Raw genomic sequence first — 24779 nt, forward strand, 5'->3', positions numbered from 1 at the left:
TTATATCGGTCTGTTTACTATTTTACTATTTTTATAACTCTAATCTAACTTAAGTAATCTAACTTAATCTTCATTGCTATATATTTGCTACGGTTTGTTGAATTCTAATTAAAACGTGTTTGCCTCTTTTTCATTAAGTAATCATATCGAAGAACTTTTATAATTTGAAATTACAAATCGCATCGAACTTCTTAATTTGAATACTTGATCGAATGTACAATCGATGTTATACTCGATGCATCGATGTATATCGACTTGACAATTCGATTGTCGATACAAGGTGGCGTCGAGGCGTGCTCGGAAATAAGAATAAACAGTGAACTCGTGTCTGCGTGTGAGGACAATCTATAGCTGCTTGAAAAATAAATTCTATAATGGCAAATTTTACGGCTGATCTATTCGATGTTTTCGAAGAAGCGGATGAAGTAGTGGAAATACCGCCAATAAAACAGGATAACACAAGCACCTCGTTGGCTGAAAAGTAAGTTGTTCTCCTAACCTTGACATAACCTTATAGTTTACTTCGTGTACGTTTTTTCTAATTTCTCAAATTTATGCTCAGAAAAACAGGGGATAGTAGCGGTAAACGAGAATTCGAATCTACTGAAAACGATCATGTTGAAGTAAAGAAATTGAAATCGGATTTTGTATTAAGCGATATAAAGTAAGTTACAACAAATAACTGCATAAAATGAACACCTCGTAAATTTGTTTCTTTGTTTGTATACAGCATAGAAGAATTAGCTCCACGAATTAAAATACATACTATAGAAACGATTGAGTCCTGCACACACGAAGTTGCTGTTCCACCAGATTACGAATATGTACCTTTAGAAAACAAACAAGGGAAACCAGCTAAAGAATATAAATTTGTACTAGATCCATTTCAGAAAGAAGCAATACTGTGTATAGAAAACAATCAGTCTGTTTTAGTTTCTGCCCACACATCAGCTGGTAAAACTGTTGTTGCGGAGTAAGTATTATACTATAAACGCATAAGTGTCCAAGGAAACATATTATAGATTGTTCATTTTACAGGTATGCTATAGCCTGTTCGTTGAAAGACAAACAAAGAGTAATCTATACTACTCCCATAAAAGCATTGAGTAACCAGAAGTATAGGGAGTTCTTTGAAGAGTTCAAAGATGTTGGTTTGATAACTGGGGATGTTACCATTAACCCAACAGCCAGTGTCTTAATTATGACCACAGAAATCTTAAGAAATATGCTGTACAGAGGATCAGAGGTATTATCGATACTCTTAAGTTATAATTGTACATTTAATTTGTTAGGCTCATTTATGAGTAGAATAAATGATTTGAGTACAGATGAATCGTGTTGCGATATTAATAATATAATTGATTTTAATATAGGTTATGCGTGAAGTTGGATGGGTAATTTTTGACGAAATTCATTATATGCGTGACAAAGAAAGAGGCGTTGTATGGGAAGAAACATTAATATTATTACCGGACAATGTGCATTACGTTTTTCTTTCCGCTACTATACCAAATGCGCGACAATTCGTCGAGTGGGTTACACATTTACATAAACAACCATGCCATGTTGTTTACACAGACTATAGACCAACTCCGCTACAACATTATATATTCCCTGTTGGGGGTGATGGAATTCATTTGGTTCGTGAAACAGTACTAATATGAATTATTAATTGAAACACACATTTTAATAAATACATTTCTGTAGGTGGTAGATGAAGCTGGACAATTTAAAGAAGAAAACTTCAATAGAGCAATGGCGTGTTTGCAGCATGGTGATGCAGCTAAAGGTGACACAAAAGGCCGTAAAGGGGGTATGCGAGCTACGAATGCTGGGCAAACTAATATTTTTAAAATGGTTAAGATGATTATGGAAAGAAATTTCGCGCCCGTTATTATATTCAGTTTTTCAAAGAAAGATTGCGAAATCTACGCGATGCAGATGGCTAAATTGGATTTGAACACATTGGAAGAGAAAAAACTGGTGAACGAGGTATTTAACAATGCTATGGATGTTCTCAACGAGGAAGATAGACGTTTACCACAGGTGGAAAATGTTTTGCCATTATTGAGACGTGGAATAGGAATTCATCACGGTGGACTGTTACCTATATTGAAAGAAACAGTGGAGATACTATTCGGCGAAGGTCTGATAAAAGCGCTTTTCGCGACGGAGACGTTTGCGATGGGTTTAAACATGCCAGCGCGAACAGTGTTGTTCACCGCTTCACGAAAATTCGACGGTAAAGATTTTCGTTGGATAACTTCCGGAGAGTACATACAAATGTCTGGCCGAGCTGGCAGAAGAGGACTGGATGAGAAAGGTATAGTAATACTGATGATCGATGAGCAAGTTAGTCCTGTTATCGGTAAAGCGATTGTACAAGGAAAAGCGGATCCCATCAATTCAGCGTTCCATTTAACGTACAACATGGTTCTGAACCTTTTGAGAGTCGAAGAAATTAATCCAGAATATATGCTTGAAAGGAGTTTTTATCAGTTTCAAAATCAAGCTTCTATCCCCGATTTGTACAATAGTAAGTAGATAGTTTATTTTTCCAATTACATACTACAATTTGGTATAAAATGATTATTTTTACAAATGATTACAGAGGTAAAAGAATTACAAGCGGCATATAACGCAGTGGATATTGATAAGTATAGTCAAATATCGTCTTATCATGACATACGTGAACAACTTGATCGGCTTACTAATGAGTTCCGGTCTTATTTGACAAAGCCAGAGTATTTGCTACCTTTTTTGCAACCTGGAAGGCTAGTTAAAGTATGTGTTTATGTACATTTTATCTCTATTATTGGGTCTACCGGAAAGTTCTATCCGTTTAAGAAACGAAAGGAAATAATAGATTTTTCATAAATTTAGTAATATTTATTGTTATATATATATATTTATCGTTATTTATGACCTCTTGCCAGCATAATGGCAATTTGTGAGTAACATTTTTCAAAAATATATGTCTCAAATAAACATGTGCATACCTATCGAAATTTGTAATGACATTATCGGACAGAACTTTCCGGTAGACCTAATACTTACACACACGAATTGTGTCTTCTAAAATGTTCGTTATTCTAGGTAAAGAATGAAAATGAGATGTTCGATTGGGGTATTATAGTGAATTTTAAGAAGAAAAATCCAAAGAATCCAACAGGAAGAGAGAACACAGTCATAATTATTGATATTTTACTGCACATTTCGAAAGAATCCAGCGAAGGGTGCCCTATACCCTGCCATGAAGGGCAAGAGGGTGAAGTGGAAGTGGTACCTGTATTGCATACATTAATTTCTCAAATCAGTTCTCTTAGGTTGTATTATCCGAAAGATTTAAGACCGTCGGACAATAGAAAAAGTGTATTGAAAACAATACAGGAAGTGAAGAAAAGATTCCCCGACGGATTACCACTCCTGAATCCCATCACAGACATGCGTATAGAAGACGAGGCATTCAAAGATATCGTCAAAAAAATCGAACTACTTGAAGAAAGACTATACGCACATCCTTTGCACAAAGTAAAATATCTATCATTCTAATCTTTAGTGTTCTAACACCATATACTGAATATATTTTATTTTACTTGAATACAGGATTCCAATGTAAATACATTATACGAGCAATTTTTGAATAAAGAGGATTTGGGTGATCAGTTAAAGCAAGCGAAATCAGAACTGAAGAAAGCCAAATCGATACTTCAAATGGACGAATTAAAATGTAGAAAAAGAGTACTGAGAAGAATGGATTACTGTACAGCGTCCGATGTTATACAATTAAAGGGCCGTGTGGCCTGCGAACTGAACGGAGCTGATGAATTGTTAATGACGGAGATGATCTTTAATGGATTATTCAATTCATTAAGTGTGCCACAGATGATAGCATTAATTAGTTGTTTTGTTTGTGACGAAAAGTCGAATGAAATGCCAAGGTCTACGGAGGAATTAAGTGGTCCGCTTCGACAAATGCAAGATTTAGCTCGAAGAATAGCGAAAGTATCTACAGAAGCTAATTTAGAGTTAGATGAAGACGCGTACGTGGAAAGGTTTAAACCCTATCTCATGGATGTAGTATATTCTTGGAGTAAAGGGGCTACGTTTTTACAAATTTGTAAAATGACAGATATATTTGAAGGTATATTGCAGATTTTTATTTTTTTTTTTGTTTCATTGCCTTATAAACGAAATATAAGATAGACAGTATCCAATGTATTTTTGTGTCGTGGCTACTTTTTGCTAATTTTAGTGGTTTAGGGTTAAAATGCAAAATCATAAATATTTTTAATGAGTACTTTAATTAGTACTTGAGAATCGTGACACAAACTTCCGTAAGACGTTGGGTCTATCGTATGATTCGTTTGCGATTGTATTTTTATATTTAGTTTCTTCCCAACTAACTTAGCTGCAATTCTGTTCATTTATCTAGGTTCAATTATACGATGTATGCGGCGATTAGAGGAAGTTCTTAGGCAATTGTGTCAAGCGGCAAAAAATATTGGAAATACGGACTTAGAGAATAAATTCAGCGAAGCAATCAAACTTATAAAACGTGATATTGTCTTCGCCTCATCTTTGTATTTATAATAAAAATTCTTAGAACGATGTGCTATTATTTAAAATATAGATTTTTTTATTACGAGTTCTATTTATATATCTTTTACAAATTAAGTTCTTTCCCGACATACTTTAAGATACTTTGTAACATAATAACGACAAACAAAAGACAACTTTTGTTTGAGGTTTTTCAGAGAGAGAGAGAGAGAGAGAATGTAATTTATTTCTAAAAATTTAAAATATACAATGCACATGCATGGAAAGGACTTCTCTCTTTTCGTTTATGTATATATAAAACCACATTTGTCGTACGAATAAATAGTACGAAAAAATATAACATAAAAATTGATGGTTGTAATTGTATAATAAACAGAACTCATATTAACTGACAACTATTCGAAACTTGTAAAGTTTTGAATAAATAACACTTTCAGAATATTGCAATGCTTAATTTCTACATTTTAATTTAATTACAACAAATTACTTATACTTATCGTTCTTCTAGAATTACCGTTTCTTGAGGACAGAATTTTAGGTCCATGAGAGTAAGTTGCGAATCCATAGACGTCAACTAGAAAAAACATAAAACTTGATCATGTGTCAATCTCAAACGCATGCTTAAATTTCTTATGAAAACATGAATGCAAGTACTTTGACTGTAATGAACGCGGCAGAAAAAGAAACGACGCAAAGAAACATCTATATAATGAGAACTCAAATGCTTACATCATCTACTTACATCCCTTCGAGGCCAACTACATAGGACCTTATACTCTTCTGTAGGATAACCCTCCACGATGAGAAAATTAAGAAGCGTTTGTAACGGCGTGTCTGACTGAAATCTGCGCTCCAGATATTTCCCAGCTGGTAGCCATACTTTGACTTTCAGTACACCATCTCCTACCGCTTGCTGTGGTTCAGGTGGAAGATTGTCTTCTAGGGCTCGTCTATGAGCTTCCTTTTTTGCTTCTTCGACCAACTTCTCATTTTCTGCCTCCTCTTTCCGTCTCTTCTCTAGCTCTTCTTCCATTTTCTTCTGCTCTTTCGCTTTCTCTTTTGCTCTACATAGTAGTATAAATATCGTTTAAAAAATGTCCTATTCTTTTGATATTGCAGTTAATGTATTATTATTTACCTATCTGCTGCTAAACTTTCTTGATACGCTCTATCTTGTTCTTGCTTGACCCTTTCTCTCTCTTGTCTTTCTTCTTCGACTTCGATATCAGCGCGTCTATATTCCTATTAATTAAAAAATCCAAACAAATATTTTAAATTGCAATATAATCTGGATTTATCTAATTGTGTAAAATCACTTTCATTCACCTGAAATACATCTACGGCGTGAATTAAATTGGTCAGCAATTCACTGACCCCCACGTTACCATGAACTGTTGTAAATATTTCTGTATTCGATCGGATTCTCATTATGATTACAAGAACGGGTAATGTGTCAACGTCTATATTCTTCATAGCCAACGCTGCTACTGATCCTAGTGTCTCTTTGACTGATAAAAGAAACCTGAAATTCAAGAGTAACTAATTACAGAGAAAAGTATTATATGTTTAAACAGAAATAGTTATTCTTAAAACAATATGTACCTCTGCTTATTAGATTCAGAAGTAATATCCCAACCCCATACAATGAAATTTGCAGACAATACTTGCAATACCGTTTCGAAGCCTAACAATTCAGTGCAAAATACATTCGCTAGTATACTGTTATCGTGATGTAAATAAACAGCTAACAATTTTCTCTGAAAAATATTCAATTTATATTTTTCACGGGATATTATTTAAGGTATGTAATTCGATTAAATACAAACCTCTTTCGCCGGTTTTAAACATGACTCTTTAACAGCATCCTTAAATCTGCCTGTAAAAAATTCTGGATGCGCTGGCCCATATCGTTTTTCAAATTTTTCGGCAAAATGCAGTGTTCCCACAGTCTCGTCCGTAACACTATCAGGCACTGTAAAACATATAATTTAGTTTTATGAATCTATTCACGATTAACGTGATAGCAGATTTACTTACTAAGACGTTGAATTTTAGTAGTTTTAATATCTATGAAAATATCATCATCAACATTGAATGAATCCTCTACGTCATATGCTTCATCTAAAGAACTATCGCTTTCAACCAGGTCTATAACTTCCTAAGGGCGGACAAAATATTATTTATATATTACACAATTTTCATATTATTTATCCATGTCAGAAAATACCTTTGTTTCCTCTTTCGAAGGTAGCTCGGTAACGGATAGATCATGTTCTGGATAAGAGATTCCAGTTTGTGCTAGCATTATGCTATCATTTTTCACTGTACTGGGCCAACCTTTCCATTGCTGATTTCGAATAGGAACATTTATCAATGCATCTATACCAGATTTTACATCCAAGACAGTGCTCGATCCACCAAACTTTAAATTGTACGTTTTCTTATGTGTTTCATCTTTGATATTTAAGGTGTATATTTGAGTCATACGTTCTGCACACTTTGACTTATCGCTGAAAGTATAATTTATGTACTAAAATTTTTATTAGTAATGAAATATCATTTTCTCACAAGTATACTTACTCATCAGTCATAAAATCTAGCAAAGTTGACATATACAAGGTATTTTCTTTTGGCAAATCTAATGTGTGTAATGGTGTAGAAAGTGACTCTGGTACTTTTTTCCATCCACGGAGATGTTGTTCACATTTTGGTATATTTGTCCGTTCCCATATAAGTTGCTTCAGATCCCCTAGACGTAATAAATTTCAGTTAAAAGCTAGTACTAACTAGTGTTAATAGAAAATAATAAAGAAAATAATCAAATACTTACTCACAGATGAAGACTCAGGTATATTTATTATGTGAACGTTACTAAGGTAATTAACACAGAATGTGAGTGTTCTTGCTCTTGCATAATTTTTATATTTACTTGTTCCTGGCTTTGAATTTTCTATAACATCCACTTTCGTGCTATTCTTTGTATCATTAACAGTTTGAGATGCTGATGATGAAGATGAATGTGGCATCCTTTCAATTTCCTCTATCATTTCTATATCAGGACTCATTTCAGAGGGTAGTTGTTGCGTATCACTAGGCATGGCTTGATTTATTGCTACCTACATGAGTTGCAAAACATTCTGTTACATTGAGTAATTTATGGAAAAATTTATATACATACTTACCAATAAATCCCAACTCGATTCCTCTAAATATTTAATGGCATGTCCAACATCGTCGATTCCAGTACAAGCCTAAAATAGTGCAAACAATTGTCACAGTTTTAAATGCATTACATGCTAACAAAATGAAATCAAGTTTAAAGGAGAATGTAGCACAGATAAAACTGTTTCGTGCTTCGTTTTACATAAACAAATACATTAGAACTTTTTAAATAAAGATTCAAGTGACTCAGAGACACAACTGTGTACAGACAAAGAAACAAAGATTTTCGAACACGGGGAAGAAACATTGGAAAATACGCGATACAAAACAGCAAGAGACTGGTATTAGAATATTTTTTAAATATTCGAAAATATTACAGAGAACTCTGACAGATCGTCAGACAAAACAGAGAAAGCATCTCAACATTGATATTCGTCGATTTCAACTATTGTCAATGTCATTACTTCATATATCATAACCTCAAACTTTATTTGTATTTGAAAGTTAACGAAAAATCGAGGCTTGACTGGATCACCTGAAAATCGGCCAAAATCTCGTCTCGGGTTCCAGCCATTGTGTCCACGTTCACTGTCAAATTTGAGCAAATATGCGAATCACAAGAACTGCTTCGTTACTTCACCAATCGTTCCAAGCAACATGCACAACGAATGCAAGCCATTGACGTCTTAAACCTCGCGCTAGCTTGAAACGAACATTGAACTATCTATAGTGTTTATATATTTCTCTTTGCAACATCAAACAATCGTTCGTATAACGGCCGATATCAGGCAAGACGTTCTCGCTTCTCAACTTAAAGTTCACCAGACACACGCGAAAAATTCCAATTGGTCAAACCTCAAATCGTTATTGTAACTATTCTCCAATCGTATTCAATAAATGCATGACGTACGCGTTATGCTTGTATTAACGCAAGATAATTTAAATAATGATAACGTAAATTTTAATTAATTTACCAACGATTCGAAATTATGCAACGAATGTTATCTTTTGTTTGTAATTATCACTCACCGCGGAAGACAGTCCTTATTTCAAATAAGCACATATGCCTCCGCTTTGTAGTTCTGATAATTAAATAAAACTATTTGGAAAAAATTCTATTTGAAATATTTTAAAAGTAAAGACTGATTTGTATAAATCTATGATTAATAATATTCAAAATTACTTATCTTGAAACAACGGATTCATTAGAATCAATAGATACATAAATTAAATCAAGAGCTTCTTTAATGTAAAATTAATAATCATTAAGAGATCTAAATCTTTTAATAGACTTTACACGTGCATTGGAAATTACTATACTGCATTATATATGCCATTTTATACGCAAATGAAACACAGCAAATGCTTCTTACCGCTACGTGCATACATATGTGAGTATGTAGTTGAATACATAACCACCGTCATTCCATTGCGCACTCAAGAATGCGCAGATATTCGAAAAAGAGAGAGAGATGATGAGCAAAGGAAACATTGTGGCGGTAAATTTGAATACAAGGTCAGTTTAAAGTAAAAAGAAGCGTTTCGTGAAGAAAAACATTGTATTCATTTGCTTTTTATTTGTTCTCTTATACAAACCGTCATAAAACGTAATTGAATATTGCTGTTCCTTGTGAGCGCTGCGTTTATATGCTCTTTCATTCGTTTGATACAATTTTTCCTTGTCTCTCGTTGCGTGACAGCACTATCGCTAATAAATTGCTAGCCAATGAAAGCAAACGTAAAATAACTTCTCCTGCTCTCGAGCGTATCTCATATGAGTAGATGGTAAAGAGCGTTTACTACTGTATAAAGATTTAACCAGACGATGCCAAAAAGTAGCTTTAGTACCGTGACAGCAACAACAACGATCTGTTGTACGTCTTACGTGAGATCAGTCGTAAATTCACGGTAGTTGTTTCCATTGTCAAAAAGAGAGTTTTGTTGCGTGTATCACTGTCCACGCGCGTGGTCAACAGAGGAAGAAGAGACTTTTTTATGCCTTCCACGCCGGGCAACACCACTTTATCATGATTAAATTATTCTCGTTAAAACAGGCGAAAAAGGATGGCGAGTCGCCGAAACCTGGCACCCAAAAAAAGGCATCGGCAGCACAACTAAGAATTACAAAAGGTTTCATTGATGACCTTTTATCGTCTTTTTCCCTATTTTTTTTCTCTTATTCTGTCGGTTATCTATTTTCTTCGGCACGCAACAATTGAACTTGTCCTTTGTGAAAGTCCTTTTCGAAATTTTTTAACGTCTTTTACATCTATGAAAAATTACCAACAATGGTTTCAAGTGACTCTTGTTCGATCACTTTTATTTATAAAATTACGCTCTCAAGAATCTATATTTTGTTTCTTAGCTTCATTCTACATCAATACAAACAATATTATAATATGCGCATGTTAAAATATCTTTTAGATTGCTTATTAAGCTATTGTGAATTTTAGTACATAAATAGCTACTGCTTGAAATTATTCCAAAATCTTATATATTGGTAAATAAGACTAAATTATTAAATGGTTTCTACTTTCCATAGATATAAACGAACTAAACTTGCCAAAAACATGTGGAACGGAGTTTCCTGATCCTGATGATCTTCTTAGTTTCAAACTAATTATTTGTCCAGATGAGGTAAAGTTATTATGTAAAACTATTTTTCAATTGAGTAAATATGATTTCTTATCTTTTTTAGGGATTTTATAGGGGTGGTAGATTTGTTTTTGGTTTTAAAGTTGGACCAAACTATCCGCATGAACCACCTAAAGTCAAATGCGAGACACAAGTTTATCATCCGAATATTGACCTGGACGGTAATGTGTGTTTGAATATCTTAAGAGAAGATTGGAAACCAGTTCTCACTATTAATTCTATTGTCTACGGACTACAATATCTCTTTTTGGTAATTAATATAACATATTAATAGAATTTTTTAGTCCAAGGGAAGCAAAAAGATCCTATTACCTTTGCAAAGACATACTGTTTTTAAAGACTAGAGAATACTATAGTAGAATTATCTAAAAAAAACTATAAAAATTTTTGAATATAAATATGCAAAATTTCATTAATCCGAGACATCTCAGTGTGCCATTGCAGAGTTTATTGCATTAATAAACCGAAACAGATGAAATGTACATTTTCAACGAATATTGCTGCCTGTTTAGGAACCTAATCCAGAAGATCCATTAAATAAAGATGCTGCTGAGGTTCTACAAAATAATAGGAGAGGGTTTGAGCAAAATGTAGCAAAAGCAATGAGAGGCGGATATATCGGCTCATTTTACTTTGAACGATGTCTGAAGTGAAATAGTGCTCGTTTCCCTCGAGGACACACTGAGGAAAGAGACCAAGAGTAAAATTTCTCCTTGCTCTGAACGCGTTCCTCTCGTCCATCACGTTCATTTATCGACGGACCTCTTTGCGTCTTCTTGATCTCGAGTGCTTCACACCTTTGGTCACCAAACCATAGGTAGAAAACAAAACAAAAAAAAAAAATAAAGTAACGACATTAATGCGTCGTTCTCTCGGAGTTGTGGGATACATTTTCTTTTCTGTTCTCTTTTTAAAGCAGTATTTTGCAGAGGATCGAAGTTGTCTTTACGCTTGCAAGTTTCTTACTTGGTCGATTCAATGATAAATAGAAGTAGAATTTATCAAATAGTGATTGTTAAAACAAAAATTATTCTCAAGTAATGAATCTGTGATTACAAATATTATGACTTTGCTAGAAATGTATCTTTGGCCACAATCACCCCGATTTTTCTTGCGATCATCTAAGTTTATTTGAAATTTGAATTCGACTGAAATTGCGGTGTTTGTGCCATCAGTATCAACCATTATTAAGGATTATGTTAAAAATTGTTACAACTCCTCTCGAGAAATCACTATTAGTCACGTTCGTAGCCAATCTTTTTGACAAAAAAATATGTATATAGATATGTAATACGTGTACAAGATTTGCAAACGCATATGCAATAGCGATCGTCGCAGCTCTTTTCACAAACGTGTCTCCGCTCTGAGAATCACTTTTCGCAGGATATAAATTATTTTCCACGAGCGGATATATCCTGCTACGCTCTTTATCGGAAAACCACGTAATTTAATTTATGTATCGATGGAAAGTGGAATATAAGGCTGTTAAGGAAAAACTTTTGCATTCTTATCCACATTTATCATGATCCTGAAGTCGTAATCCTGTAAGCTTTAAGCATTGAAACAACATTCGATTGATTATATAGGTATACGGAAAAGCGTGGAAACGTTAACTGTAAAAATCGCGCTCGATTGTTGGTACAATGCTTTTGTTTCTACGATCTACAAACACAGCAATTTTCTATTTACACTTTTCGACGACGAAGTAAAATGTAACAATATTATTTCGAAAAAATTATTAGACATTTTACATGTATACTTTTAATAAGATAAACATATGAACTTTACAGAATATTTCATGCTCTGGCAATAATTTCATAAATATTCCAAACGGATGTTTAAAAAAATAGTTGGAGATACATTTTATACAAATGAACTCTTAGCGAATCGACTACGTCTACCTAAATTATAAACCTGTAGTATGAAACATGATTTAAAGAAAATATACAAACTGACATATTGTTGATCTATGGTGTACGATTACTTTACCAGCATTTTGAAAATGTTCGTTTATTTACAATTCATTATGAAATTTATATCGATTAATGGAATCAACGCTACGAGGTCCTGAATCAAGCATGTCCTCTGAATTAGCATTAATTTATTATACTTTAATACAGTGCTTACGAGAAACTTACAAACTAGAGAAGCGTCCTAGCCTCGATCCAACTTGCTGTCCTTAATTTAGGTCCCATCTACGTCGAGCGTGTTTTGAAGGCACTTTTTCGAGCGCTTCAAGAGCGATCGAACGACTTTCTCCTTTTTGATCTACTTTTTTTCCCTCATTTTTTCTTTCTTTTACTCTCTATCTCTCAGTCATGCATGACTCTCACTTTCTTTCGTACCAGAATTGCCATTCTCATCCTAAATAACCATTTCTCTTCTCGTACAAAAAAAGATTCGATCGCGCTGGACAATGGATTGGCGTGAGCTCGGCGAAGAAGCACGGTGATTTGGAAATCGAGATCAGAACATATTCCCTGGAATCTGGAAATCGAAATACACAAATAATCAAGAGAAGGTTCACGATCCTTCGTGCGACATGATTGAATTTATATATGTTTAGTTGTATTGTTGAATTTATATATGTTCAATTGAATTTATATATGTATATATTACATAATATAATTTTGTGTATTATCAGATTTAATTACATTTGTACTAGTGCGTACTACGAGAAGAAACGTGCTTCTCCGCAGATTCCATCGTGGAATGGATTTCCAAACGCTCGAAAGGATGCTACCATTGTTGTATGTACCGAGTTATGGTCAAGAAATGTCAAGAGATACGTGGAGAAACAAACAATAACAAAAAAAACGCTCTCAATTTTTGACATGATCTATTGCACAACTCGGTTTCAAACTCGAAATGGGAACGAGTTACTGTGTCGATAAGGATACTCGACTCGGATGCTTCGCAATTTATTTACTTACTTAAGCTAGAAATATAAACGACCGGGAGCCTTTATCGAGTCAGAGGCGCTCCGCCGAAGTTGAACGATGTAGGTACAGTCTGCGAGTGGAAAGCGTACCCTAGAGAAAGAAATTTACATTTGTACACAGCCGCTTCTAGTTGCGATTGAAATCAATAAACGATATCATCCAAAAACTTACCACCACTCTGTTCAATTCTTTTACTTTCCAGAGCTGCTTTGCGCTGATCCGCAAGGAGGATAATTTCCTGTAACGCCTTCTGCTGCTCCGAAGTCAAGTGATCAGTCAATGCCCTGTACCAAACTATGTCTGATCTTTCAATACCTGAAAGCATAAGTAAACAGATTATGTAAGCGCGAATTAAAAGAATACATTTATCAACTTAGTTTTGCTTACTTTGCATGACTTCTTTAAAAACAATGTATTCGTCCTGATTCGTATTTTCCGAATCTAAGGGTGTGACATAGCACTCGAGAGGGGTTTCCTCATTGGCATCATACTCGGAGTCGTCGCCATCATCGTCTGATCCATGATCACCATGACCGTCTTGAATTGAAGCTGACACATTAAAACCATGTTGCGTTGACGACCTTGTGATCCTGTCCTGTAGCTTCTCCAAATATTCTTGGCTATCATCATCGATTTCATCTTCGTCCGATGATAGTACCTCTGTCAACACGTAATAAAATAACTATATTGTCCCCTTTATACTTAGGAGTTCCTATTCCTTTATTTAATTAATTTACCTTCATCGAGATCGCTATCATCATCGTCGTTTTCATCATCATCCATGTCAGACACTTTAGCCGCGTAAGCCCTCTTCAAACCATCGAAAAGTAAAATTAATGACGGTATAATTTGTTGAGCGCATTCATTTACTGCTGCAGGTCTTGCGGGGCCCATGTTAATTAATGTACACAGTCCAAGAACGCAGAGTTTTCTATCATGCAATCTAGAACAAAAATTATATGTGTAATTGAATGTTTAATAGACGGTATTTTAATTTAAGAAATCGTAAAATATTTACCCCAAGAAACAGTCCGTATCGTGTATCCATTGTTTAATAAAGTGAGATGCAATTGGCTCCGTCGACTGTCCAAAATTTCCTTGCAGTCTGTCCATTGTTTCGAGACATAACGCTGGATTATAATAAAGGGCTGCTATTACTACTTGCAAACACATTGTTCTTAATTCTGATGTTTTCACTTCACGCATCAAACGCTCCAGTACCAATTGCACGAGCGATGGTATACACTAAAAGAATGATTTTCAGTATCTTTCTTTGATAGGCAAAGAATTCGTTAATTCGTAAACTTGTAAAAAATTTTACCTGGTCGATGTGCCCTTTACATTGAAGAATTATAACTTCTAACAATTTGGCTGCGTGGCATTCTGGATCTTCTCCAGCATCTCCAGTCAATACCTACCAAATAGATTCTTTGTAATATCCTATATTTCTTCGATTGAGAAAGAGATATTGATTTATAACGTACGGCTTTGCACATATTGAACATAGCCAAAACATGATTCTCGTTGGAAAGAAATGCTGGGGTATCCACTGTAATGTAATTGTGAAGGGCGGGCATCATGTCAATAAAATATTCGAACGCATCTTTCTGGAATAATTGGTACATCAATTCTAGAACTTTCCACATATCGCTAGAAATCGACTGGCTAGTCAAGTCATAAACCAAAGAAAGTGCTTCCTCGTAGAAGTCTGCAAAATTCAAAAAGTGAAAACATTGATTAAAATAATTTAATTATACTTATTTGCAACATAGCAAATGACAGCTTACCCATGACACTCTTTCCAAAAATATGTGCAATAACGTGAAGCACTGTAGGTTGCAGCTGTGCCATAATTTGTGGCTCTGTAATCATTGCACCTAATAAGGTTTCTATTGTATTTAACAAACCCATGACAGTTATGGCTTTTTCGTCGCTGCCTTCATCAGTTTCAAGCACTTGACTAAATGTTGCAGCCTAATAAAGCAAATGAAGTTACTATCAACTTCTTGACCATACTTTATTCAAAAGTAATTAAAAAATCTTATACTTACTAAATGCTGGCACATTTGTACAGCGATCGGCATAAGCTGGTTTGAATACGTAGAAACAATTTTCTGAATAACAGTTGTTAAATCATCGTTCTCCGTCTCGCGTACGATATTTAATAATTCAAGAGTGATAGGTTTGATCAATGGTTCTATATACTTTTGTGCTTTATCTTGAGCGGAGAGCAACATTTGCAGAGCGATAGCAGCTTCCACCTTAACTGGTAAATCTTGGTCCCTCAGGAGAGCATTCGTCGTCAATCGGATAGCCTCCACTAATATTTGCTCTTGCTTGAATTTTATTTCGGAGAAGTAGTGCAACACCCAACATGCCTAAAACAGCCGATATAGAAATAGTTCTCTTAAATCAAAATTATTCTTTCATTAAAGAGCTTTGCTTACTCTTGCTCTCATATGACCGTGAGAACTATTGAATTCGGGGAACACGTATTGCAACAACATTTTATCCATCTGTTCTTTATAGTCCTTCTTCTTTAACAATACATCTGCTAAACTTCCGACCTATGAGAAAATTTTAATTTTTGATAAAATTTTTAGAGATTTTCTGAACTTTATACGGAATTGTTTAATTAAAATTAACGTACCATGTGCAACGCACCGTCCTTTTGACTGGGATCTGCATTCGGACTAGTTAAGACTTCCATGCAGAATCGCATAGTTTGTTGAAGCATACCTTTACGCATTTTGCAAGCCGAGCGTAGGAGAGTCTGTGCTGCAGTTACTGGAGATACAAAATCTTCGAAGATATCTAGAAATAATAATAAATTTTTTTCATGAAAGAGAAAGGAAAAGATTGTTTATATAAAACTCATGATGTTCTTTTTATATTTTTGGTGTTTCAAAGAGATCGCAGACAATACGAATTCTAACTTACCAAACTTCACTCTAATATATTCATGTGGATTGTTATTCCAAAGTTCCTCATCTGCGGCAGAATATGAAAGGATTGGGAAGAGTACATCACGAATAATCTCAAACATGTGTGGTTTTAAGAACTTCCACGAATATGCATGACTCACTCTGGAAATGTAAAACAGTAGTTTATCGAGATGTGTCACTTTAAAAAATTACTTATACAAGGTGTCATAGTATTTGTGGAACGCCATGTTTTATATAAAGTCCTTTTCGATTGTATCAAGTATATTGAGACAGTCTGCACAATAAAGGTAAGAATCTCAATCGACTTAGAATGTTTTAAACGCTGATACTTACCCTTGATTAATGTAATTTATTGATTGTTGAATTACTCTTGGTGATACATATATATTCCTTCGATATTGGTCCAAAATCTTCAAAAGAACTTCGAGTATACCTCCACTGAATGTTCTCAGGTACCACTCAGAAAATTCTTTGTATTCTTTGGTTACATGCCTAGGACTGCCATATCTCTCGAACATTTTGTGAAGAATGTGAAGTGCCCACTTTTTACACTTCCACCATGGCAATTCTGCTCGTTCGTCGTCATCAAAGTCTGGATTGTTTGTCTCGGGCGGAACTGGCCTATCTGCCACTTGTCGCACCACGTCCATCCATTGCGAAAAAACTTCTTTCGAAATTAAGTCCAGAGGAAGCGTATACTAGAACACAGATAATGAAACTAAATAGAAACTGAAACAGTAACGAGCAAAGTAAATTAATTAACGACAAAAGAATCAAGTCTCATAATACCGATAAAATATTAAAGAGATAATAATTTGAAAAATTATAAGTTGCCTACCTGTGTAAGAGCAAAGAATATTTTTAATATTTGCCTTTGGAGTAAGACTGATTGGTCAGAGGAATCTGGCAAAAGTCGCAATATCAACTGATAAATCATAGGGAACAAGAGATTCATTGCTTCATTTAGTGGCCCCCTTTCTTCGGCTTTCTTATACCTATATGAGATCATATAATGTTAAACATTATACTTATCTTTATATATGAGTATATATATTCAGTAAGATACACACTCAAAATTTTTAACAAGTTGATACAATGCTAATAGGACACCTGGCCAGCAGGAAGCATCTGAATTCTGTAAATATATTGTAATTTTGTCCACTATTTGTGTCCATCTTCCAGGAAAGTCGTGTTTTACTATATTATTAACACAAACAGCCAATTGCACTCTACGTTAATGAGAAGAAAATTATTGTTATTATCGTTAAATACACTGTGTAATTTATGATTATGACTTATGGAAATAAATGTACCTGATAAGTTCTGGAGCATGTACAAGAACATCAACAATCGCATCACGAATCATAGCTCTATCCTGTTCGTGAATGCTAAACTCAACAGGACCATTGTCACTTTCTCTGTCAGCCCAATTTTTTGTAATTAAATTTTTCAAATATATAACACCTATACCAATTACAGAATCATCAGTAACCATGTTTATATCTTAGTCCTTACTTGGTACAAATCATATTTATTAATTACCAGCTTGTCGTACAGGCATATCTTCTGCAGTCATTACTACTTGGAGTAGTGTTGGTGCAAAGCCAATAATTTTGTGAATCTGAAAGCATATCTTATATTATATACTATATCAGATCCAAATTTATTCTATGCAAATGTGGAAGAAAATATATTCTGTAATCTAATATAATTTTTATCTGCACTTAATATAATCAAAACTATAATACTTGTTATAAACAAATTTGAATGAACAATACTGTATTAGTTTTAATTCATAGCCTATAACTATTCTTTGTATATAACACAATAAGAATGATAAAATGTTAGATTATCATATCAACGAGACCAATATTAAACTAAAAGTAAGATATTAACATACAATAACTAAATGAGATATAAAATTTCAATGAATTATAATATTAACGATTTAATACATTATGCAAGCTGGAACTGCAACTATTAAGAGGAAATTAGTTTTTAACTATCCAATAAAAACTAGACGAAAGCAAAATGATACACAAATTTTAGTACATTAAGAAATTAATTTCTGTATGTAGGATCAGCTGGAAAAAATCATTAAATAAAAGAACTTGAAATTAAAATAAGTGAATGAAAAGGATCATGAATTTGGTTAAAGGTCGTTCTCAAGGGGAAGAGACGATGAAATGATCGTATTCAAGCATTGGTGTACATGGTGGCGAATCATTTTGAGAAATTATTTCTCCGATTGAACTGCAAATTATGAAAAGGGGAAATGGTAGTAAAGAAAAAAAAGTAATCGTGGGGAGGCACATGTTTCTGTCTAAGTGTCGACCGTTCGAGCACGTTTTTTGATTCAATTGACTGACCTGATTCAGTTGCTCTTCGGCTTGTTTTTGTTGCGCTGGGTCGATCGTGGCACGAAGCAATTCTGTCACTTTTCGTACATCCATGTTGTAATTAGTTTTGTGTTGGCTGGTGATGTCCAAAATTTTTTACTATTCCTCACGAATTCGACCCGGCGCACTCACCTCGCTACTCCCTCGTCACGTGACACAACAATATGGCGGACGTGAGCCGATCTTGTGTTACATCCGGCCATTAAACATTCTATAATCATATAGATAGGCAACCAAGACCTTTGGATAGATCGTCAAAATTCTATTTCTAGACAATTAACTCCATATAGAAAAACCAAAGAATATTTACTGTAAACACACAACGCATGAGCACGAGCACTGAAAATTGGTTCTCAAAAAACATCTCTGCAAGAATCCTTTGCGTCTATGCTATTATGTATGTATGCATCATGGTATGTACGTACCTATGCATGCATATATGTTTGAACATAGCCATATGTTCGGATTACACGCTGTATATGACATACATATACATAGTATGTACATATAGTATGTACATGTAATACAGCTATATTTGTTTATAGGTCATCGGTCGGTCAAAACATTGCGAATTGTGATAGTAATATTGTATGCATTATAGTTAAAACTGTACCTTCTGTTTTTGCTTGCTGATTGCAAAAGATACAAAATTAACGTCAACGTTTGAACAATATTCTCGGCGAATGATAGTATTGAATACAGTGCTGTGAAGCCCCAAGGAGTAAACATGTTGCAATTAATAAATCTTCCCGATATTGTTTTGGAGACGATTTTATCTAACCTTACGTACGACGAAATTTCTCGTTACAGAATTGTAAGGTTGCATTGTTTAATTTTCTGTGTGATTTGTCATCTTGGTCTCATCATTTGGTCTAGCATAATTTGGTTTCCGTAAATTCCAATTTTACAGATTTGTAAGCAATTCGATCGAATATGTAAGAAGTTATTGAACAGAGGTTTCAATTTAATGGAAAAATATCACGCGCAATGCTTGCGTGCTGTAAAAAGTCAACTGCCGCGAAGAGAATCAGAAAGGAGAAGTCATCCTTTGGCACGTCATTGTGATATATTGACAGCGATTGAAACGCGAATATCCATGTTATCCATGACGTTTATCAAATACGTGGACCTCAATCTGTGTTGTTTTATCCCCGGCAAGGTAAAAAATCTTACTGTTATACAACAAATATAATATACACTAAGTTCTAATACGCAATGAATTTGTGTCAGGTAATCGATGAAATTTTTCGTGTTCTTCGTTTAATTCGTGATTCAAAAACTCCACCAAGAGCTCACGAAATACTTCAGGAATTAAGAGATATTAGTAGTATGGCTATGGAACATTTTGATGAAAAGATCTTGCCAGATTTAAAGCATAGCATTTGTACGTCTGTCGTTAGTAATGTAGGCTCTTATGAACTACCAGGTGGAAGTTTAATGATTTCTCACCATACCACTAATCCAACTAATACAACACTGCCTCATAACTTTAATTCAGATCAACTAAATCAAACTTTCAAAAAAATCTACAGTCGCACTAAAAAGAATAAATTATCCGTCCTCTCTGTAAAAGGTCAGATAAGTAAAATGAAGCTTAGAATGAAGAGGCAGGGCTTTCAGATGCGAATGCAGAGTTTAAAGATGCAAGAACAGGCGAAAAAAATACATGATCAAGATACACAACTGGCAGAAATAAGAAAACATTTAGAAGAATGGGAACAGAAAATGGTTGACTTAACAGCAGGACTAAGTCGTGCTAGAGAAGAAACTCAAAAGCCTGATTCCATAGAGACCTGTAAAAGAAAACTCATTGACTCTTCAAATGAGTTACAAGCAAAAAGATGCAAATTGGCAATAGAAAGATTAAAGTCAATACTATAAAAGCTTGAATCTGTCATCAGCTTGTTCTCTGTACATAAAAGGGTTGTATATGAAAAGCAAGATTATTACTCTATTTGTATTTTGCATTTTTGATCTTATAACTAAATAAATTTAAGTGTTCTAATTTTTTACACATATTTAAGTGCAAGGTTATATACATATAATATATAATATAATATAATATATAATATAATATAATATATATATTATATATTATATAATATATATATATATATATTATATGTAGCTGTTCTGAAGATAGAGTTTGAAGGTACTCGAAATCAAGATAATAAGAAAACAAACTATCATAATGCTACACGTGGTATATTGCAGATTTTATTTTATCTTGTCCAAGTACTGTTATTATTGTTGATTATAATACAGTGAATTCTTTACGTTTATAAAATACTTATAGATATAACTAAAACGTATAAGAAAAGTAAAATATGCTATAATCGTTTTCATTTTGAAGCAAGTATATTCTAAAACACACTTATGTGAATATATGTAATGGACTGTGGTATTAAATTATAAAACTGATAATTCATTTACTGAGTGTATTTAAAATTATAATGATATAAAATAACGTAGTTTATGTATTATTTTAGACAGGCAATTTGCAGATGAATATTCATTGAAAGTTCAAATTTAATGAGATCTCTGCATGGTTGGATAGAAGTTACTTAGAACGAATGTGGGTCTAATAGACTGACATAATTTCTTGCTCTTGTGCTGTTCTGTGAAATTCTTTTCAGCACAGAAAAGTATTTAATTTACTTTTTATTTATTGTATCCATAATAATTCTTCTATTATCATAAAAACTGTTTTACAATTAATTAAAATATTTTGTAAGGTTTTGGTAAAGTTTTATATGCTTTATGTGGCAATACAAAAATTTTTAAGAATTTAACTATGTAAACTATAGAGTATCAAAATTCGAATGTAATATCTTAAAACTTTACAGTTACATATAATTTTACATAACAATAAATATATTCTAATGTAAGTACAAACCTTTGTATTTGATTACCACTTTTGATTTCACCACTACTTTACTTATAATAAAATGATTAATATATATTGTTATCAATAATTTGTAGAATAATTTCTGAAATTGATTCGTTATCTTTCCAAGAATTATATTTAAAGATTGTTATTGTACTTCTGTAGCGGAATTTAATGTAGAGATTTCAAGCTGAAAAGGTCCGTATAATATTAACTGCCTGTAATTATAAATAAGATATTTGGGAAAAAAGTTTATTACAAGATTATCCGTGTCCGTCAAATCGATTAAACTCGGTTTAACACACAATTTCTTGGAGACTTCATTATGTACTGTATCTGTTACATCATTAGGTATATGAGTAATATCAATAGGTTGTAAACGAACTATTTCGTCGTAAATAGATGCGTGTGCTTGTTGCAGATAGCTTTGTTGTTGTAATCTTATATTTTTTCGTACAGTATTTCTTTCCACTTCTGGTAACACAAAGTTATAAATCATATTTGCTACCAGTTCTTCTTCTGCTATTCTTGATGCACTAAAATATTTAATAAAAATTATTTAATAATATTCTGAAGATTTTTATTTTCTTATGCATTACTTGTAATGTGCATGCTTTGCAACACTATCAACTTTATCACACAAGCTGTTAATATATTCTTTGGCTGCCTCATCGGACACCCATTCGATTCCTTCTTTAATAACATCCTCTAAATAAACTTCCACGGAATCTTGATGAACTTTTATAATTTGTCTAAACATTTCATCGAATTCTCTTCGTCGATTGCGTTCCAACTGGCGTCTTCCAGCTTCTGCAGCCTCTCTCATGGCTCTTTCTCTCTCAGCTAATAAGGCAAAAGCATGTATTCGACGTTCATCTTCCAATCTTAATAGTTCCTTAAAGAAGAGAAGATTAGAAACAAAGAATAACATGCACTCTCACAAAGTCATAAATACATAGAATTAATTTTAAACTGTACTTTGCTGAGGAAATTCAATACTGCTGAGAGAGACATTCCTTCCAATGAATCAAGAATTTCACATAAACGATCCTCTTGAACGAATCTCTCATTTTGTAAACGTAATAAGTCTATTGCATGCTGTTTTTCGCTGTGTCGTTGCTTTTTAGTTTCCTCCTCTATTCCGTGAGATGACTGCAATTCTTCAATCAATTCTCTACATCTATTACGTCCTTCAAACATCTGTAGAAAAATAAATGTGTTTATATACAATAGTTTAACAGCAATTGAAACTAACAATTACCATGCATTGAATCGCTCTTCCTCTAACTATTTTTTGAATAAGAGTAGATAACTGATGCAAGTGCATGTCTTGTTCATCTTCTGTATACATTTTATATGGTGTTGGAGGCAAAGACGGTGGTCTATACTTGCGCTTTAATAATGTTGGTGTCTCTGTGTGCTCTGTTTTTAGCCTTATCTGTCTCAAATCATTGTATAATTTTTTCAACTTTCCTTCTGTCCATCTTGTTTCTCTAACACACATTTCAAATGATTTAGGCTTTGGTGTGAGTAACTTTAATTCATCGAGCGTTGGCATACAACTTGGTAATACATTTATTTTTTCTGCATCTAGATTAATTAATGTAAGATAACAAAATACAATGAAGTCGTATCCAAAATGCATAGATATAAATTTACCTTCATCAGTGCTTTTTTTCAATAACTTCTTTTGAATCACTTCGTGTCTTCTTTTTGGATCTTCACCATACCGCATTTGTGGTGCATACACCTCAGATGCTGGGTCAGCATGTTCCTTAATGATATCACGTTCAACAGGATGAGATTTTTCAAAATGCTTTCTCTGAAGTTTCCTCAACTCTCTTCTAAGGTTGTGCCGAATAGAATGTATGTGTTTGTCTCTACGTTTAGACAAAAAATCTTTTAATCGATGAAAACGACCTTGTATTTTCTCTTCTTTCTCAGCTTCATGAGATTTTGTTATTTCATCCATCAATTGGAGTCTATAATCCATTATAGCCTGAATCTCCTAAAGTACAAATGTTACTCTCACCACATACTGTTTTCCTAAAGTTAATGCAGATACCATTATGCTTTTATAAGGAAATATTTACTGCTTCTCTAAATGCCCATTCGTCTACTTCAATTGCTGTTAGAATAGCTGTTCGCAGTTTTATATTGGCAGGTTTATCCATAGGAGGAAGAACTTCTTCCCATTTTTTCTTCATTCTCATTCTATTAATAACTTCCAGCTCATGAAGTCCTGGTGGTAATCCTTGATTCCAGCTTAAATGTGCTATTGTTAATACTTCAGGATTGTGACCTGAAACATTAATAATTGGATAAAGATAGCCATTAGAAAGCTTATTAAATAGGCTTTTGGTAGGTAAAGTATTAATATCGTTCACCTTTTTTAATCCTATATGGAGGTTCCCATGGAACAGTTTGTGTATCGCTATCCCTGTAATCTGTTTGGGTTCCTATATTTCTGTATGGTTCTGATTTCGATAAAAATTCATAACACTGTTTTTGCGCAGTTCTCACTACGTCATTAAGAATATCATGATTGAAACGTTCCGGAATTTCTACATTTTGCGTTTTTGGTATCAAAAATGGCATAATCGGTCGCCGAAAATATTTATAGTTATAAGAACACATCATTTCTCCCGTCTTCTTATGTCCAGTCATTATCCTACAAGCATTTGAATTACTCCAAGTATTCTACTTACAAAAAATCAATGTTAATTTATTTTTTTGGTAACTCACTTGCAGTCTGAAATCCAATCATTTTTCTTATTATTATATTGTTTTGTGTACTTTGAGGAATTTTTTATGTCGATATTTTCGCACGTAGTCTGTAATATTGTAACAATTGAGTTTATAAATTTCTTAATTAAGTACTGAAAAGATATATAATGGTACTTACAACTGTACAAGCAGCTTGTACACTGGACATTTTATATCTCGTCTTTTCACCACGCACAATGCAAGTGGTCTCTGCATATGTTTCTGTATTAAAATTACTTTACTTATATTAATGTAAAATCTATAACTTACGGCTCACTACTTCTTTATGTGTCATTATAAATTGATAATTAGTAACTCCATATATTATTTGAATAATTCCTTTCAAAAATACAGGAATGCAATTATCAGCTTTTTAGAAGAATGTACATACCCGCTAATAGTTAGAGCATTGGCATTATACAAATATTGATCAAACACTAACTTCAGCATTGTATAGTTATCG

At 33.6% G+C, this 24779-nt stretch overlaps 6 protein-coding genes across 8 annotated transcripts; 3 read left to right on the forward strand and 3 right to left on the reverse strand.

Moving 5' to 3' along the window:
- The first annotated feature begins 268 nt into the window (after positions 1 to 268).
- Positions 269 to 4648, forward strand: Mtr4 (exosome RNA helicase Mtr4). The gene is made up of 10 exons (XM_033485262.2): positions 269 to 481; positions 563 to 664; positions 731 to 973; positions 1039 to 1246; positions 1374 to 1640; positions 1708 to 2536; positions 2612 to 2784; positions 3097 to 3531; positions 3607 to 4144; positions 4436 to 4648. Exons 1-10 carry the CDS (start codon positions 375 to 377, stop codon positions 4591 to 4593), a joined length of 3060 nt encoding a protein of 1019 aa, XP_033341153.2. The 5' UTR covers positions 269 to 374; the 3' UTR covers positions 4594 to 4648.
- A 353-nt stretch (positions 4649 to 5001) lies between these two features.
- casp (Fas associated factor casp) lies at positions 5002 to 8558 on the reverse strand. Of its 2 annotated transcripts, none has more exons than XM_033485254.2 (12): positions 8258 to 8558; positions 7743 to 7811; positions 7391 to 7676; positions 7141 to 7309; positions 6788 to 7070; positions 6598 to 6718; positions 6387 to 6532; positions 6163 to 6317; positions 5887 to 6082; positions 5699 to 5802; positions 5303 to 5624; positions 5002 to 5134 (listed from the first exon to the last, which is right to left on the reverse strand). In XM_033485254.2, the coding sequence occupies exons 1-12, from the start codon at positions 8294 to 8296 to the stop codon at positions 5054 to 5056; spliced, it is 1971 nt and encodes a 656-aa protein (XP_033341145.2). In that variant the 5' UTR covers positions 8297 to 8558; the 3' UTR covers positions 5002 to 5053. The 2 variants fall into 2 exon arrangements, with proteins under 2 accessions (XP_033341145.2, XP_033341146.2); XM_033485255.2 differs by having other exon boundaries at positions 5290 to 5624.
- A 996-nt stretch (positions 8559 to 9554) lies between these two features.
- Positions 9555 to 11873, forward strand: UbcE2M (NEDD8-conjugating enzyme UbcE2M). The gene is made up of 4 exons (XM_033485245.2): positions 9555 to 9852; positions 10265 to 10359; positions 10421 to 10627; positions 10890 to 11873. Exons 1-4 carry the CDS (start codon positions 9750 to 9752, stop codon positions 11028 to 11030), a joined length of 546 nt encoding a protein of 181 aa, XP_033341136.1. The 5' UTR covers positions 9555 to 9749; the 3' UTR covers positions 11031 to 11873.
- A 585-nt stretch (positions 11874 to 12458) lies between these two features.
- Positions 12459 to 18841, reverse strand: msk (importin-7 msk). Its single transcript, XM_033485241.2, has 19 exons — positions 18634 to 18841; positions 17807 to 17885; positions 17578 to 17728; positions 17335 to 17493; positions 17103 to 17259; positions 16598 to 16962; positions 16260 to 16405; positions 15970 to 16133; positions 15767 to 15886; positions 15371 to 15697; positions 15107 to 15293; positions 14804 to 15027; positions 14641 to 14733; positions 14338 to 14564; positions 14057 to 14262; positions 13707 to 13979; positions 13491 to 13634; positions 13311 to 13409; positions 12459 to 12864 (listed from the first exon to the last, which is right to left on the reverse strand). Exons 1-18 carry the CDS (start codon positions 18715 to 18717, stop codon positions 13342 to 13344), a joined length of 3174 nt encoding a protein of 1057 aa, XP_033341132.1. The 5' UTR covers positions 18718 to 18841; the 3' UTR covers positions 12459 to 12864; positions 13311 to 13341.
- Positions 18842 to 19156: 315 nt separating this feature from the next.
- On the forward strand, positions 19157 to 21558 carry pall (F-box protein pallbearer). The gene is made up of 3 exons (XM_033485242.2): positions 19157 to 19477; positions 19574 to 19822; positions 19894 to 21558. Exons 1-3 carry the CDS (start codon positions 19391 to 19393, stop codon positions 20542 to 20544), a joined length of 987 nt encoding a protein of 328 aa, XP_033341133.1. The 5' UTR covers positions 19157 to 19390; the 3' UTR covers positions 20545 to 21558.
- LOC117229205 (cilia- and flagella-associated protein 91) lies at positions 21087 to 24734 on the reverse strand. Of its 2 annotated transcripts, XM_076523706.1 has the most exons (10): positions 24456 to 24734; positions 24296 to 24384; positions 23938 to 24221; positions 23644 to 23852; positions 23210 to 23558; positions 22812 to 23140; positions 22529 to 22750; positions 22150 to 22445; positions 21810 to 22086; positions 21087 to 21740 (listed from the first exon to the last, which is right to left on the reverse strand). In XM_076523706.1, the coding sequence occupies exons 1-10, from the start codon at positions 24483 to 24485 to the stop codon at positions 21699 to 21701; spliced, it is 2127 nt and encodes a 708-aa protein (XP_076379821.1). In that variant the 5' UTR covers positions 24486 to 24734; the 3' UTR covers positions 21087 to 21698. The 2 variants fall into 2 exon arrangements, with proteins under 2 accessions (XP_076379821.1, XP_076379820.1); XM_076523705.1 differs by having other exon boundaries at positions 21087 to 22086; positions 24456 to 24732.
- Positions 24735 to 24779: the final 45 nt, after the last annotated feature.

This window comes from Megalopta genalis, chromosome 7, assembly GCF_051020955.1.
Source record: "Megalopta genalis isolate 19385.01 chromosome 7, iyMegGena1_principal, whole genome shotgun sequence".
NCBI classification, from domain to species: domain Eukaryota; kingdom Metazoa; phylum Arthropoda; class Insecta; order Hymenoptera; family Halictidae; genus Megalopta; species Megalopta genalis.